The sequence below is a fragment of the Clarias gariepinus genome, chromosome 9, assembly GCF_024256425.1.
Source record: "Clarias gariepinus isolate MV-2021 ecotype Netherlands chromosome 9, CGAR_prim_01v2, whole genome shotgun sequence".
In the NCBI taxonomy this organism is placed as follows: domain Eukaryota; kingdom Metazoa; phylum Chordata; class Actinopteri; order Siluriformes; family Clariidae; genus Clarias; species Clarias gariepinus.
In genome coordinates this window covers 15,009,766-15,027,700 of record NC_071108.1, presented here as the reverse complement: position 1 = coordinate 15,027,700, position 17,935 = coordinate 15,009,766, and the positions used below count along the sequence as shown (strand labels likewise).

At 38.4% G+C, this 17,935-nt stretch overlaps 2 protein-coding genes across 2 annotated transcripts; both read left to right on the top strand.

The window, feature by feature from the left end:
- Positions 1-1,386: 1,386 nt before the first annotated feature.
- On the top strand, positions 1,387-7,977 carry LOC128530205 (glutathione S-transferase Mu 4-like). The gene is made up of 8 exons (XM_053503984.1): positions 1,387-1,541; positions 5,397-5,472; positions 5,715-5,779; positions 5,879-5,960; positions 6,223-6,320; positions 6,666-6,761; positions 6,875-6,985; positions 7,589-7,977. Exons 1-8 carry the CDS (start codon positions 1,506-1,508, stop codon positions 7,682-7,684), a joined length of 660 nt encoding a protein of 219 aa, XP_053359959.1. The 5' UTR covers positions 1,387-1,505; the 3' UTR covers positions 7,685-7,977.
- Positions 7,978-13,367: 5,390 nt separating this feature from the next.
- LOC128530408 (glutathione S-transferase Mu 3-like) lies at positions 13,368-17,927 on the top strand. The gene is made up of 9 exons (XM_053504351.1): positions 13,368-13,411; positions 13,606-13,641; positions 15,012-15,087; positions 15,298-15,362; positions 15,456-15,537; positions 15,789-15,886; positions 16,585-16,680; positions 16,794-16,904; positions 17,480-17,927. The coding sequence occupies exons 2-9, from the start codon at positions 13,606-13,608 to the stop codon at positions 17,573-17,575; spliced, it is 660 nt and encodes a 219-aa protein (XP_053360326.1). The 5' UTR covers positions 13,368-13,411; the 3' UTR covers positions 17,576-17,927.
- Positions 17,928-17,935: the final 8 nt, after the last annotated feature.

The following is a 17,935-nucleotide window of genomic DNA, read 5'->3' as shown; positions in this document are numbered from 1 at the left end:
AAATTAACTAGTAAGAGTATTTTTTTTATTGCAGAAAATGAAAACTCCTTTGTGATTTCTCATGCATGTTGTTTTAGTCAATTATTTTACCATCATCAGTCAGCGAAGTTTGGCCAATAATCTGTTAACTACTAATACCCCCATCTCACCTACGCGGTTTCGCGCGGTGGTCGTAAGTAAGGTTCATCATGATTCACGTGCTGTGATTAGGTTTTCATCTTTCCGCGCATCAGTCCTCGCATAGTCAAACCGCAAAGGTGAGCTAGGGGTATAAAAGCAGGAATAACAGGGGGGCGGGTTATCTGAGGCGGGGCTTGTAGGATGACTTTCACACACACACACAATAACGGATTGGGAGTGACTGCTGTCTGGCTCGCAGATTGCATAAATTGTCTGAAAAAGGTTTGCATTTTTGAAAAAGTAACTAAATAACTGAGTACTTAAATGGTGGAACTACTGTAAAGTGTTAGATTACTCCTTAAATCAAAAAAGTAATCCAAGCAATCCATTATATGTCAATGGGGCAAATTTGGCCCCAGACGATGAACTGCTGAGGCTGTGCGTAAAGTCCGCATGCACGCACCTGCAGGGGCAATTTACCACCCACTCCTTAGAAATCATGTTACCCCATTTCAAATTAAAGCGGCATGATTTGCAAGCTTTGACACAGCTTGCAAACCCCTTAAATGTGGTCATTTTATCGTTCTATAAAATTCTAGCTCTGCGCTAGAATCTGTCAATGTTGGTCTCAATGTTAAGTCTATGGAATTTTTTTTGGTTGGTGAGATTGTTTGTGATTGATCTGGTCAACCTGCATATGTAAAAAAAAAAAAAAAAAAACTCTGTTTTTAATAATTGGAAACTGCATGTTTTTTTGTAATTTTTTTTGTTGTTGTTGTTAAAGGTAATACTGAACATAGCCATTTTGGAGGCACATATAAATCCCTCCAAAACGGCTTGTTAGCAACCTGAAATGATTAGGGAAGCAAAAATTTTTTATTTCTATGTTGTACAAATTTTAGAAGTAGCTTTTTGGCACACATATTTTCTGTATTATATGTAAAACAAGGATGTTTTGGCAGAAACTTTAAAAGTACGTTATTAACGTACCATTAGCCCACAGTGTGTGAGAAAACGTGTTTAGCGAACTTCTTGTGTTGGACTTGCGCATGCGCAGTGCGAAGGCAGTAGTGCTTTGCTTGTGTTCGTTTGAATGCTGGTTTAATGGTGAAGTCGAGCCTCCAGTCAACCCCCACTCCCCGTTGATTACGTTCCTCAACTGATGTGATATTATAGTACACAAATGATATTAAACAGTAATAATACTAAGTGACGGGAAATAGTGTTGGTGAAAAGCGCCGCACCCCGGTCTCAAGGTATGTTTATGTTACCACGACACACCCCTTTATTCATTATTCACGACAGCGAGTCACAACAGATTAAAGTCGAGAGTGTTGCATCCTGTTCAGGATCTTGTGTGAATCCGCACTGTGGTTGTGTTCATAATGGCGATGAAGCTGGCTTACTGGGATATTAGAGGGGTAAGAGAATGCGTGTCTAAAATAATTTTTATTTATTTATTTATTTATTACAGTTTTTTCGCTGCCTAAATGTTTTATCCGTTTCCGGGTTAAGCAGCTGTTAAACACGAGTGTGTTGTTGTAGGAGCTAATGCACACACACTCACACACAATGAGAAAGAGAGAGAGATAGCTAATTGTATTCGGACAGTTATGGGGAGATTTGTCAGCTAAAGTCATGAAGCGTTTGAACTTGAAGTGGAACTGACTCCTGATGTGTCGTTCACAGGCGAGTCGACTCCGAGCTCTTTCGTGTGAACGCTGGGAGCCGCACTGTTCGAATCCTTAATAAGATTCTCTATACTGAGCAGTCCTGATTGAAATGCATGCAGTGAATCAGTGTCTGAATCGTGTGTGTGCGCGTCAAAGTAAAGTACAAATTTAGTGAACATTAGGATAAAAGAAATAATAAAATACTTAAATGACTATTAAAATATAATGAAATATTTTTTATGTGTTAATTGATCCAGTTCAATTAAACGTTTGTGGTGTATTTTTATTATTCCTGTAAGAAGCCTGTACGAGTACCAAAAGTAATGCAAAATTGGGCATAACTTTTTTTAAAATTTATTTTATTAACTGAGATTGGTCATTTAATTTGCATTTATTGGCAGAGTAACTATTCCTCTATACACAAGCAAAATGGATTTACGCATAATTGTCAGCAGATGGCAAAATTCCTACCACACAACCACCACATTGTATGTAACACAAAGCCGTGCAGAAATGTGGTTGTTGGTCTTTCGGTTGCTCCTGGCAAGGGGTGCCACAGCGCACATACAAGCTTGGCACAGGTTTTACACCGAATGCCCTTCCTGACGCAACCCTCCCATTTTATCCAGGCTGGGGACCGGCAGTGGCTTGGGTTTGGGCCCAGGCTGGGAATGGAACCCAGGCCTTACGCATGCTGGCGAAACTTCTTCTTCTTTGTCTTTCGGCTGTTCCCTTTCAGGGGTCGCCACAGCGAATCATTTGCCTCCATCTAACCCTATCCTCTGCATCCTCTTCTCTCACACCAACTAACTTCATGTCCTCTCTCACTGCATCCATAAATCTCCTCTTTGGTCTTCCTCTAGACCTCCTGCCTGGCAGTTCCAACCTCAGCATCCTTCTATATATTCACAATCTCTCCTCTGAACATGTCCAAACCACCTCAATCTAGCCTCTCTGACTTTATCTCCAAAACATCTTATGTGGATTGTCCCTCTGATAAACTCATTCTTGATCCTATCTATCCTTGTCACTCTCAAAGAGAACCTTAACATCTTCAGCTCTGCTACCTCCAACTCTGCCTCCTGTCTTTTCTTCAGCGCCACTGTCTCTAAGCCGTAGAGCATTGCTGGTCTCACCACTGTCCTGTACCCCTTTCCTTTTATTCTTGCTGATGCTCTTTTATCGCACAACACACCTGACACTTTTCTCCACCCATTCCAACCTGCCTGTGCCCGCCTCTTCACCTCCTTTGAACACTCTCCGTTGCTCTGGACCGTTGACCCTAAGTACTTAAAATCCTGCACCTTCTTTACCTCTGCTCCCTGTAGCCTCACCGATCCTCTTGGGTCCCTCTCATTTACACACATGTATTCTGTCTTGCTGCGGCTAACCTTCATTCCTCTGCTTTCCAGAGCATACCTCCGCCTCTCCAAATTTTCCTCCACCTGTTTCCTGCTCTTGCTACAAAGCACAATGCCATCTGCAAACATCATAGTCCATGGAGACTCCTGTCTTACCTCATTTGTCACCCTGTCCATCACCAGAGCAAACAAAAAGGGGCTTAGAGCCGATCCTTGATGCAGACCCACCTTTACCTTGAACTTTTCTGTCACACCTACAGCACATCGCACCACTGTCTTACAGCTTTCATACATTGACATACTTCACTTTAACATACTTCTCTGCCACTCCAGACCTTTTCATACAATACCACAGCTTCTCTCTTGGCACCCTGTCATACGCTTTCTCTAAATTTACAAAGACACAATGCAACTCCCTGTTACCTTCTCTGTACTTCTTCGCCAGCATCCGCAAAGCAAATACTACATCTGATGTACTCTTTTTAGGCATAAAACCATATTGCTGCTCACAAATGCTCACCTCGCCCTTAACCTAGGCTCCACTACTCTTTCCCACAGCTTCATTGTCTGGCTCATTAGCTTTATACCTCTATAATTGCCACAGCTTTGCACATCTTCCTTGTTCTTAAAAATTGGCACCAAACACTTCTCCTCCATTCCTCTGGAATCCTCTAACTCTCCAAGATCTTTTTAAACAAACTAGTCAGAAACTCTACTTTCTCTCCTCTACCAACACTTTGCAGTCACTGATCTCTTTCAGATTACAACGTCGACACAAGATGTAGTCGACCTGAGTGCTTCTGCCTCCACTCTTATATGTCACCCTATGTTCCTGCCTCTTCTGGAAGAAAGTTTTTACTACTGCCATTTCCATCCTCTTTGCAAAGTCCACCACCATCTGTCCTTCTACATTCCTGTCCTGAAGACCAAACCTGCCCATCACATTTTCTTCACCTCTGTTCCCTTCCCCAACATGTCCATTAAAGTCTGCACCAATCACCTCTGGGGATGCTCTGCATCACTTCATCTAACTCACTCCAGAATTTCTCCTTCTCTTTTAACTCACATCCTACCTGTGGGGCATAACCACTAACAACATTGAACATTATCCCTTCAATTTCCAGCTTCAGACTGATCTCCCTATCTGATACTCTCTTTACCTCTAGAACATTCCTTACAAACTCCTCTTTCAGGATAACTCCTACTCCATTTTCTTTTCCTATCCACACCATGGTAAAACAATTTGAACCCTGATCCTAAGCTTCTGGCCTTGCTACCTTTCCACCTGGTCTCCTGGACACACAGTATATCCTCCTTCCTTCTCTGCATTATATCAACCAACTCTCTTCTCTTCCCTGTCATGGTCCCAACATTCAAAGTCCCTACTATCACTCCTAAACTCTTGCCTTTTCTCTTCTTTCTCTGCTTTCGAACACGCCTTCCTCTCCTCCTTCTTCGACCAACAGTAGCCTAATTTCCACCGGCACCCTGTAGGTCAACAACACCAGTGGCGGTCGTTGTTAACCCGGGCCACGACCGATCCGGTATGGGAATTATATTCCTAATTCGCATCATTGATTTGGCAAATGTTTTACGTCGAATGCCGTTCCTGACACAACCCTCTGCATTTATCCAGACTTGGGACTGGCACAAGAAGACACTGGATTGCGCCCCCTGGATTGCACCGGATGCTCTATCTGGCACAACCCTTCCATTTTTATCTGGGCCTGTGACTGGCACTGCATTTGGACATTGGGTTTAGGCAAATTGCACCGATAAGGAGGAGAAAGAGCTGAATAAACTAAAAAATTGTAGGATGAGAAATGGAAATAGTAACTGAAGAAGATAAAGTTTAAGCTAAAATGAAAAACAAATCTTTGACCTTGAAGGTAAAATTTTAAACAATTCTGAAGTTTACCATGCCAGCCATGCTCTTTAAGCACAGTTTAATTTAATATTTAAAAAAAAAAAACTGTCTCTGTCAGTATGATTTTTCTATTTACAAAAATAGTTGTTACAATAAATGCTTCTTAAGTGTAATTGTAGAATTCGAGTAAATAATGTAAGGATTTACTAAGAGTTGACAACATTGGCCAGCTTTGGGGAAAAAGCTTAAAGGAACTGTTTGAGAACTTGAAGTGTAGTTGTCTCGATGACTCGAGCAGATTGGACCAACTTGCTGATTGGAACCAGAATTCCTGTCATTATTCAAAGCCTGTAAACCTTGTATTATTTTTAACAGCTTGCTCAGCCCATTCGCCTGCTGTTGGAGTACACTGGCACCAAATGGGAGGATAAACTCTATTCATGCGGTGAAGGTAAATAAGTACAATACAAAGAATTATATAATTACTGTAAAACACTTTTTATTCACTTTTAGAAAGCTTTCAAGGTGACCGATAACTGATAACAATGAGTAGATATGAACATAAAACATAAATGTCAATGTCATACAATAAAAGTTATTATGGTTTTAAACAAGCTGTGTGTGTGTGTGTGTGTGTGTGTGTGTGTGTGTGTGTGTGTTTAAGTGACTTGGCTGACATATCTTTTATTACAGCTCCCAATTATGATAAAAGCTGCTGGTTGAATGACAAAGCGAAGCTCAAAATGGACTTTCCCAATGTAAGTGCTATTAAGTAGAAAAGGGGGGAAAAAGTTGTTGTTTTAAAGTAATCCACAATAACTCTGCTGCTTATTTTTTTATATTTATTTGTTTTTTAGCTGCCCTACCTTGAGGATGGAGAGAGAAAAATTGCGCAGAGTAACGCCATACTGAGATACATCGCCCGCAAACACAACCTGTGTGAGGGCTTGCTTTCATTTATTTAACGTTACCATTTTGGATGGTGCTAGTTGGTCTCTTAAGCTGTTAGATTTTTGGTTGCGACGTTACATCTTTAGGTTCGGATAATTTCTTGTTGCAACACAATGGGAATGTATGTCTGAAAAAAAGAATGTGTAGTACTAGATGTTTAAAGCACAAAAGAGTTGTACATAAATAGGTTATGTTTATTGTTATACATTATAATTGTATGTTTCTCTACATTTGTTTACTGTGACTCTAGGTGGGAAGACAGAGGATGAGATTGTCAGAGTGGACATCCTGGAGAATCAGGCAATGGACTTCCGGAATGGATTTGTCATGCTCTGTTATTTTGACTTTGTAAGTTTCTAGAGTGCTGGTGTTTAATAGTTTAAAATCATTCTTGTTAAATGTATGTGATTATAATTGTATTGAGATTGAGTACTGTACGTACAGTAGAGTTGATGACTTAAGTTCAAATCATTCTCAACATCAAAATACCTATTCAGAAACACGTTACACAGCTGTTCAAGTTGATTTTCAGAACAATTATTCAGAATATTATTCAGAAAATTGCCCAGGTATAGGTCACACCCCCTAGGATCTCAAGCAGAGGTGTCCGAATTGACCACCACCACCTTTAAAGACAGACGCCCCAAAGCCAAGACATCCTATTTAACATATCCCTATATCTTGTCTTTTCAGGAGAGCAAAAAGCAAAGCTACTTGGAAGCACTGCCTGGAATTCTGAAGCAATTCTCTGACTTTTTGGGGGAGAGGAAGTGGTTTGCTGGTGATAAGGTAAAAATTCTTACTGGAAGCAACATGCTGACTACACAAAAATTTTCTCGTCTTACACTTGAAGTGATTCATGCTTCAGTGTAGTTAATGCATTGTGCATTCTTTTAATCTAGATCACTTTTGTGGACTTCATTATGTATGAATTGTTGGACCAGCACCGCATGTTTGAACCCAAATGCCTGGACAATTTCAAGAACCTTAGAGATTTGTTGGACAGATTTGAGGTTTGCGTTTTAAATCTTGTATGTTTCTTGAGACTTATTACGGTCCAAGCACTATAACATCACTGACATGACTATGATGTTATCGCCACAACTATGATATTCACTGTGAATGTCATGGGCTCAAATCAACACAAGGTCAGATATTTTGGGTCATTTGCAAAATGCACATTTATGACATTAAATATGACTATTAAATACAAACTCTATATACCCACACAACACATCCCAAACCCACACACTATGCACAAACCCACACACTCATACACATTCATACATGATGGCATAAAATTATGCCATATTGAGTGACTTCAGCATCTGGGGCTCTTTAGAGGTCTTAGTGTGTTCAAAAGGCACACGGATTGAGTGGTGCACCCAGGCTACATTGTTTTGGAGGCCTGAACATGTTTAAAGGCGCACAGGTGCGTCCAGGTGGCAATGGCACAGGTGCTTGGGCCCGTTCATCATTGCTTGCAACTATATTTTGAAACTTAAAGTTACTACTGTTGTGACTGCATAAAAAATATTAAATACTTAATAAAATTAAATGTGAAATAATGAATGAAAGAATGTTGATTAAAACGCCATCCTGTTATTCTGTCTAAGGCGCTTGAGAAGATATCAGCGTACATGAAGTCAAACAGATTCATGAAAACACCTGTCAACAGCAAGATGGCGAAGTGGGGAAACAAAAAGGAATGAGGCAGCATCATGTTTTTTGATAGATGATGATAATATAGGTAATGGAAGTGATTCATGCTGAGTTTTTTTCAAACAATGTTTTAAATCACATTTAAAAGCTTAAAGGTCCCTAAACAGCATAGTTTTGAGACTGTAATTGAACCAAATTAGGCCAATTTATTTTGAAAAGGGTATAAATAAACGTCAGCAGAGCACTTGCATTAAATTTCAGTTGTTTAAAGCAAAATAAAAAGCCTTGTTTTAAATGCTTTTGTAAACTAATTTGGAAGAGTAACACTTTTTTTTACCCTTTTTATATCCACTAAATAAACATGAGATTTTTGTTAATTTCCAGTTTACTGATGACACATTGCTATTCTGCTCAGGATTAAGAAATAGGAAGGAAATTGCACAATGTTATGTTCATTGTTAGATAGTATATAATGGAATTTAGGGGGTTTCCTCAGTAACCACAATAATATTGTTTAATAAAAAGGCACATTTATTTGAACCAGCACATTTAAATAGATGAAATTCAGAAGTTTGGTTTACCAGAAGTTGCAAAAGTATTTTAGATAGCAATGATCATCTTCTTCTTTGTCTTTCGGCTGTTCCATTTCAGGCGTTGCTACAGCGAATCATCTGCCTTTATTTAACCCTATTCTCTGCATCCTTTCTCTTACACCAACTAACTTCATGTCCTCTCTCACTGTATCCATAAATCGCCTTTTTGGTCTTCTCTAGATCTCCTGCCTGGCAGTTCTAACCTTAGCATCCTTCTACCGATATATTCACCATCTCTCCTCTGAACATGTCCAAACCACCTCAATCTAGCCTCTCTGACTTTATCTCCAAAACATGTTTCATTGGTTGTTCCTCTGATGAACTCATTCTTGATCCTATCCATCCTTGTCACTCCCAAGAAGAACCTCAACATCTTCAGCTCTGCTATCTTCAACTCTGCCTCCTGTCTTTTCTTCAGTGGCACTGTCAGAGCATCGCTGGTTTCACCACTGTCCTGTACACCTTTCCCTTCATTCCCTTCATTTCCAATCATGTTTCAACGTTAATCATCATTTCTTGCAAGAATATTCCGGACTATAATATAAAGGAGCATGTATATACAAAGAGACACAAGAAAGGCTCTGGAAGTCTTTAAGTTAACATGGAGTCCAGTTTATAATTGGAGGCTCAGGTAGGATGTACGAAATTCCACTCCTGACTATAGAGCGACTGTAGTCACAAGTCTCAGGGAACAGCTGTCTGCATTAGCCGAGGCCAGAAGCATCTTTATGGTAAAGTGGTAAAGTGGTCCCCAGTCACCACACGCATGCCAAGCAGACTACATGGGGTCTCCATGCAATGAGATCTCCAACCAGTACGAGTCGGACAGGTCCAGAGGGCAGAGGGGGTCGGAAACGGCATATATAGCTTGACAAATGGAGAAGAGGAGAGATGGAGAGAGAATAGTAAGGTATGGTCACGGTCACATGATGTATAAGGTGAATGTATATTGTATATTGAATGTATATTTACTGCAGAGTGCAAGCAGGGACTCCAGCAGGACTAACTACAACAGCATAACTAAAAGGGAAAGCCAAAAGTAAACACAGACATGAGGGCTCCCTGAGATGTAAAGCAACCAATCATTTCACCATCAAAAAACCATGTTGAGAGTGGGGAAGACAGCATCTACACATACAGTACCAATTTAGCATAATATTTTACCCATATCTGCCCCTTTACCTAAGGCAATTCTATTTACAAAAATGCTTGACTAAATAAATAGGTTTTTAGACTAGACTTAAACACAGAGACTGTGTCTGAGTCCTGAACATTAATTGGAAGGCTAACTTTGGGTTTTTTTTAAGAAAAAGCTCTGCCCCCTGCTTTAGTTTTCATAATACACTGTACTGACAAGCAGCCTGCTTCCTTTGATGGAAGTAGGCGTGGTGGATAATAAAACACTTGCAGTTCACTCAGATAGTGTGACGCAAGACCATTTAATGCTTTATAGGTCAAAAGTAGTATTTTAAAATCTATGCAAAATTTCATTGCAAGCCAACGCACTGTGGATAAGATAGAGGTGATGTGCTCATATCTTCTGGTTCTAGTAAGAATTCCCTCTACTGCATTCTGAACTCACTAAAGCTTGTTTATGCACCTAGTTCAAAACTACCAGACAGTAAGGTATTACAATTGTCCAACCTAATGCAGTGGTGGCTTAGTGGGCTAAGGCACTGAGTTACTGATCGGGAGATTGGTGGTTCGATCCCCAGCTCCACCAGGTTGCCACTGTTGGGCCCTTGAGCAAGGCCCTTAACCCTATCTGCTCCAGGGGCGCTGTATCATGGCTGACCCTGCACTCTGACCCCAGTTACGCTGGGATATGCGAAGAAGGAATTTCACTGTGCTGTAATGTATATGTGACCAACAAAATAGCCATGCAAAGTTACGGTGTGATCAAAAAGATTGCTTCTAGTTGCATGTGGTTCTATGACCATAAATTCTGTCTTGTCAGGATTAAGCAGAAGGATGTTAATTAGCATCCAGTGTTACGTTAAACAACTTTATTAAGCATTTTTTCTTATATGGTTTTGCTGTAAGATAGAACAGTGTTATCAGAATAATAGTGAAAACTAATTCCATGCTTAAAAACAATGCTGCCCGTTAAAAGCATATAAAGACAAAAACATCAGTGGGCCTAAAACCGAACCATCTGTAACACCAAACTTCACCTGAGAACAGACAGAATAGTCACCTACATTAAAAAGGATCTAAGCCAGGAGAGGACAGTTCCCTTAATTTCTACTTGCTTTTCTAATCTGTGAAGGAAAATACTATGATCAATGGTGTCAAGAGCTGCACTGAGATCAAGTAACACAAGCAAAGAGATGCAACCCTGATCAGCGACAAATAGGCAGTGATTTACTACTTTAACGTGTGCTGTCTCTGTGCTTTGATGAGGCCCTAATCCTGACTGATACAATTTTCGAATGCTATATGTAGATATAAACATTGCTGTTGTGGTAATATCTTTTCCAGCATCTTGGAGATAAACATTGCGATTTGATACCTGTTGGAGCAGGTGTCAAGCTCAGGTTTATTAATTAGTGGTTCAATAAAAGGTTTTAGAATGTACCCACTGCTGAATAAAAAATTTATTATTTTCTTACAATTTTGATGGTACTATCTCCTTGAGAAAATGCGTCGGTATAGGATCTAATACACAGGTTGGTGATTTTGCAGAAGAGATGAGTAAAATTAGTGCATTCTCTTTAAAGGGAGTAAAGTATTCTAGGTTCTGATCTGATATGGTTAATTAATCATAAATTAAATTGTATGGTTTCAAAAGCCTGAATTTTTTGCCTAATGTTTACGATTTTGGTATTGAAAAAGTCCATGTAGTCCTCACTACTGCATGTTTTTGATGTGGAGATTTCTGTGGCTTTTTCTTGGTTAATTTTGCTATCATATTAAATAAAAATCTAGGATTATTTTTATTATTTTCTCTAATACAGAGATACATTGAGCTAGCAACACTTAAGCCTTTTTATAGTTCAGGATGCTTTTCTCCCATGCTATTTTAAATTCTAACAATTTAGTTTGACAAAATTTACATTTGAATTTTCTAGCAGTGTGTTTTAGTATGTGTGTGATCAAGTTAAACACTAAAATCATGTAACAATAACTAATTATAATTAATAATATAAAATAAACTAAATAAAGTTCAGCAAGAGTTTGAGAGGTCCGGAGAGTATGAACCGTGCTACTGTCAGTTTGCTAGTGCAAGCGCGGTATGGTTCTTGTGCTTTAGTTATTGAGAAACTAAGACAGGAGGGTACAATTACTTTCTTATAGATGTTATTATTGATAAAATGGTAAACATTCGCAACATATAAGAATTAAACCAAGATGACATGGTGCTTAATAAGATTTTTTGTGGGGTGTGGGGTTCTCAGAACATATTTATATTTTTGCTTAGTCAGTCTTAAACCATGTCTTAAATCATGTCTTAGGTGTCAGCATGACATCAGGAGGTAGACATCAGTTTGTGGAAAAAAAAGGTGTGGTTGGATTTTACTTTATAAACTATTACAGTATTATCTAAAATCTCACACATTGTCCCAATGGTCCACTTTTTTATGAATCCAATAGTGCTCATTTAGACAACAAAACTTTTTTCTCTGAGTTTTTATTTTTTATAAGCATTTTCTTTTTTTTTCTTAATAGAATCCGCAAAGCCTCAAACTCACACATGACACTAAGGAGGCTTTCCCAGCCTGACAAACAGTCGCTGTGATAGATGAGTAAATTAAGTTGATATTTAATAATTTTTCTTCATTCCACATATAATTAACCAGATGTTCCAGGCTGTTGCCTCAAAAGTAATGTTAAAAAACTTAGTTGGATCATCAAATTCACATTGTATTCTGAAACCTTAATAAATTAACAGGATTCGGCAAGCTCAAGCCATTGTTTAGCAAAATGACAGAAATATTGTTTTTCAGTAAAACATGTAAGGTTGAGTATATATGAAAATATTCCTACACATATTTTCCACACAACCCTTACTGAATATATGTCTCTCTGTTCGCTTTTTATTTGTTTCAGCACATGTTAAGAACATCTTTAAAGTAAAGGAAGGGGAGATGAAAGTGCTTATTTGAACAAAGTTGAAGAATGACAAAATGTGAAAGAGGTGTTAAACCTCTCCAGAGTTCCAGCTGCAGACCTCAGCCTTGTAATATACTAGCATATTATTTTTTTCTTTGCTCGTTTTTTTTTTTTTTTTTTTTTTCTATTTGAGAACTGGAAGATGTAACAAACTAAAAGAAACACTGTTGCTGTGTCCAGTCATACACTGATTGACAGTAGTGTCTCCTAGCAGCAGCACTATTGAACAGTAATTGAAAGTGTACACATGCTTTCAACAGGGTTTTTGTTGTTGTTTTTGGTGTGTTTGTGTGTTGCTTTATTGTTTTTTTTTTTTTTTACTTAATTTATAAAACTAACTGCAATAATTTTGTTGTAATGTAGTTTATATCACACCACATCACACATTCAGTTTGTAAAAATACTGTCATTATTTTTCAGTTTTAAATTTCATTTCTCAGCTGCAAACTGTGTATACTGTAACTATATATTTTAGTAGTACTACTATATTAACTGCGGTATTAATGCTGTATTAAGGTGAAGATAAAAATGCAGTTTTCATGTCCTAATCGCTGTGAATCCTGCATACAGTATGTAAAAATTTACAATTAAAATAAAAAAAAATGCAGTTTTGACAATTGTTTTTTGTTTTTGGTAAGGGTAAAGCTGAAAATGGCCAGTTTGGGGGCACATATAAATCTCTCCCAAACGGCTGAAGTTAACAACTTGAAATAATTAGGGAGGCAGGATTGATCATATCCATGTTGCATACATTTCAGAAGTAGCTTCTTTGGCACACATATTTTCTGTATTATATGTAAGCCATGAATAAATAAATAAAATAAATAAATAAATAAATAAATAAAATTTCCTGTACTGCGTTTTGGTCTAAAGTTTAAAAGTACGTTATGCTATTAAAGGAGTTTTGGGTGTGAAAGAACCACTTTTCATGAGGTGAACGACTTCCGAGCCCACAGTCTGTGTGAGTGAACGTGTTTAGCGAACTTCTGTCAGGAACCTGCGCATGCGCTCATAATAGCGTTTGGCTTGTGTTCGTTTGAATGGTAGGTTGGATGCTGGTTTATTGGTGAGGTGAGTACGAACCTCCAGTCAAACCCCCCGTACCTACAAACACGTCCATTGTTATCGCGACCTCTGCTCATTATTACAGTTTATGTAACGGCGGAAGTGACGACAGCGAGTCACAACAGATTAGTGTAACGGCGAGAGTGTTGCTGCATTCTGTACAGGATCTTGTGTGAATCCGCGCTGTGCTTGTGTTCCAGATGGCGATGAAGCTGGCTTACTGGGATATTAGAGGGGTAAGAGAATGCGTGTTTAAAATAATATTTATTTATTACAGTTTTTGCACTGCCTAAATGTTTTATTCCTTTCTGTATTAAGCAAAACACAAGTTTCTTTGTAGGAGCTACTGCACACACACACTGAGAAAGCGAGAGAGCTAACACAGTAAAAATAGCAGTTTAGCACGAATGATTTGTATTCGTACAGTTATTTGGAGATTTGTCAACTGTAGTCATGAAGCTGTGCGTTTGAACTTGAAGTGGAAATAACTGCCTCCTTTGTCTAAAGCCAACCTTTCACCAGTGCTGATGTGTCGAGTCGACTCCGAGCTCTTTTGTGTGAACGCTGGCAGCCGCACTGTTCGAATCTTTAATGAGATTCTCCATACTGAGCAGTCCTGATTGACAGTCATTCAATTTGGATTTATTGGCAGAGTAACTATTCTTCTATACACAAGCAAAATGCAATTACGCATAATTGTCAGCAGATGGCAAAATTCCTACCTCAACTTCCACACTCTACTCTGGTTATGTAACACAATGACGTGCAGAAATGTTGTTGGTGTTTCTGCTGCTCCCGGATGGTCGCCACAGCATCATCCGATCCCCACATACAAGCTTGGCACAGGTTTTACACCGAATGCCCTTCCTGACGCAATGCTCCCATTTTATCCAGGCTTGGGACCGGCAGTGGCTGGGGTTTGAGCCCTGGCTGGGAATTGAACCCAGGCCTTACGCAAGCTGGCAAAACACCTACCAGTGAGCCAGCAGTGCCCGAATGGCATGCAGAAATGTAATGAAGTAAAAGTACAGATATTTGTATTAAGATGTAGTGGAGTAAGAGTTAAAAGTATCTTAAAATGGCTCGAGTAAAGTAAAGGTATACATGGAATATGCGCTAAAGTACAGTTGTTGATTTAATCTTTCACAGCGGAGCATCCGATCCACACAACAACCTGGCACGGTTTTATCCCGAATGCCCTTTCTGGCACAAATCTTCCATTTTTATTTGGGCCTGGGACAGATGTATCGATGAGGAGGAGGAAAAAGAGCTGAATAAACTAAAAAAAACTGTAGGACGAAAATTGTTTAATTTAAGAAAGTTTAAGCTAAAATAAATTTAAAAAATCTTTGACACTGAAGGTTAAATTTAAAATAATCATGAAGTTTACCATGCAAGTCATGCTCCTTTAAGCAAAGTTTAATTGAATAGTTGTTACAACAAATGCTTTGTACCGTAGGTGTAATGAATGTCGAATTTAAGTAAATAATGTAAGAATTTAGTAAGAGTTGTCTCGATGACTCGAGCAGATTGGACCAACTTGCTGATTAGAACCAGAATTCCTGTCATTAGTCAAAGCCTGTAAACCTTGTATTTTGTTTAACAGCTTGCTCAGCCCATTCGCCTGCTGTTGGAGTACACTGACACCAAATGGGAGGATAAACTCTATTCATGCGGTGAAGGTAAATGAGTACAATATAAAGAATTATATAATTACTGTAAAACACTCTTTATTCACTTTTAGAAAGCTTTCAAGGTGACCAATAACTGATAACAATGAGTAGATATGAACATAAATGTCAGTGTCATACAATAAAAGTAATTATTATGGTTTTAAACTAGCTGTGTGTGTGTTTCTGTAAATAACTTGGCTGATATATTTTTTATTACAGCTCCCAATTATGATAAAAGCTGCTGGTTTGATGAGAAACCGAAGCTCAAAATGGACTTTCCTAATGTAAGTGGTGTTAAGCAGAAGAGGCGGAAAAGTTGCTGTTTAAAATTAATCCACAATAACTCTGCTTGTTTTTTATATTTATTTGTTTTTCAGCTGCCCTACCTTGAGGATGGAGAGAGGAAAATTGTGCAGAGTAACGCCATACTGAGATACATCGCCCGCAAACACAACCTGTGTGAGGGCTTGCTTTCATTTATTTAACGTTACCATTTTGGATGGTGCTAGTTGATCTCTTAAGCTGTTAGATTTTTGGTTGCGACGTTGCATCATTAGGTTTCAGATAATTTCATGTTACAACACAAGGGAGTGTATGTCTGCAGAAAAAAAAATGTGTAGTACTAGATGTTAAAAGCATGAAAGAATTGTACATAAATAGTTTATGTAGTCTAGTGTATGTTTCTCTACATTTGTTTACTGTGACTCTAGGTGGGGAGACAGAGGACGAGATTGTCAGAGTGGACGTCCTGGAAAATCAGGCAATGGACTTCCGGAATGGATTTGTCATGCTCTGTTATCTAGACTTTGTAAGTTTTAGAGTGCTGGTGTAAAAGTTGAATCATTCTTGTTAAATGTATGTGATTATAATTGTATTGAGATTGAGGACTGTACGTAGAGTTGATGACTTAAGTTCAAATCATTCTCAACATCAAAATACCTATTCAGAGACACGTTACACAGCTGTTCAAGTTGATTTTCAGAACAATTATTCAGAATATTAAAATTGCCCAGGTATAGGTCACACCCCCTAGGATCTCAAGCAGAGGTGTCTGAATTGACCACCCCCACCTTTAAAGACAGACGCCCTAAAGTTAAGAATATTCGAACTAAACAAGCCAATTATATCTTTTTGTTCTTTACTAGGAAATAAAGTAGGACATAAAGCAGCAGAAAAAACAGGGTCACATCATTATTTCTGGTAGCTTATAAAATAGAACTTGGATCAAGCAATGTAAACTAGAAATACACTGACAAAAAGCTTGAAGTTTTAGGCCTTGTTGAAAAAACCTGTAAAGAGTTGCAGCAAGTGACTGGCTAGAACAAAACTTTTTTGGTCTGCTGCAACAACTGTTGATTTTGCACAGACTGCATTTTTAAATTGATGCACTATGTGCAGGCTGTAGGCTATTTAAACACACCCACACTTTAGGTACTGACTAGTTACTATTCATGAGTAAGTCAATATGAATCCTGTTTAACATAACCCCATATCATGTCCTTTCAGGACAGCAAAAAGCAAGGCTACTTGGAAGCACTGCCTGGAATTCTGAAGCAATTCTCTGACTTTTTGGGGGAACGAAAGTGGTTTGCTGGTGATAAGGTAAAAATTCTTACTGGGAGCAACATGCTGACTACACAAAAATGTTCTGGTCTTACACTTGAAGTGATTCATGCTTCAGTGTAGTTAATGCATTCTGCATTCTTTTCATTTAGATCACTTTTGTGGACTTCATTATGTATGAATTGTTGGACCAGCACCGTATGTTTGAACCCAAATGCCTGGACAATTTCAAGAACCTTAGAGATATGTTGGACAGATTTGAGGTTTGCGTTTTAAATCTAGAATCTTATTAGGGCTGAAGCACTATGACATAACAGCAACATGTTACATTATAGTACATATGCATGGGCTCAACTAAACAAAAGGTCAGATATTTTGGGTCCTTTGCAAAATGTGCACATTCATGACACTACTATTAAATATGCATACACACACTATACACCCACTACACATCCAACACATCCTACACACACACTATACAAACGATGACCGGCCCAAGCACCTCCACCATTGCCACTCGGGCGCACCAGGAAGATGAGTCCAGCCATAACTATGCATTAAACTTATGCCTATTCAGTGATCTCAGTCGTAGCATGCTCAAAAGAGGTCTTAGGGTGCTCAAAATGCACACAGATTGTGTGTGCGTCCGGGTGGCGATGGTACAGGTGCTTGCAACCTTTTTTATGAAACTTGAAAGTTACTACTTAATGTTTGCATGAAAACCCATAAAATATTAAATACTTAATAAAAATAAAATCTCTTCAATTTTGAAAAATAAAATATAAAAGAATGAATGAAAGAATGTTGATTAAAATGCCATCCTGTTATTTTGTTTAAGGCGCTTGAGAAGATATCAGCGTACATGAAGTCGAACAGATTCATGAAAACACCTGTAAACAACAAGATGGCAAAGTGGGGAAACAAGAAGGAATGAAGCAGCGTCATGTTTTTGATGTGATGGTACTCTAAAGTACAGCAACTGTAGGTGATGATAATGGAGTTTTTGCCAAACAATGTTTTAAATCACCTTTAAAAGCCTTAAGGTCCCTAAACAGCATAGTTTTAAGATGCTGTAATAAAATGAAATTAGGCCAACCTATTTTGAAAATTGTATTAATAAAGGTACAACAAAAGCACTTAAATTTCAATTTCAACTGTGTAAATCAGAAAAAAAAATGCCTTGTTTAAAATTTGTATGCTTTTGTGTACTAATTTTGAAGAGTGACAAATTGTTCACTTTTTCTATTTTCACTCAATAAAAACTGTGAGATTTGTGTTTACTGCCATTTATTGT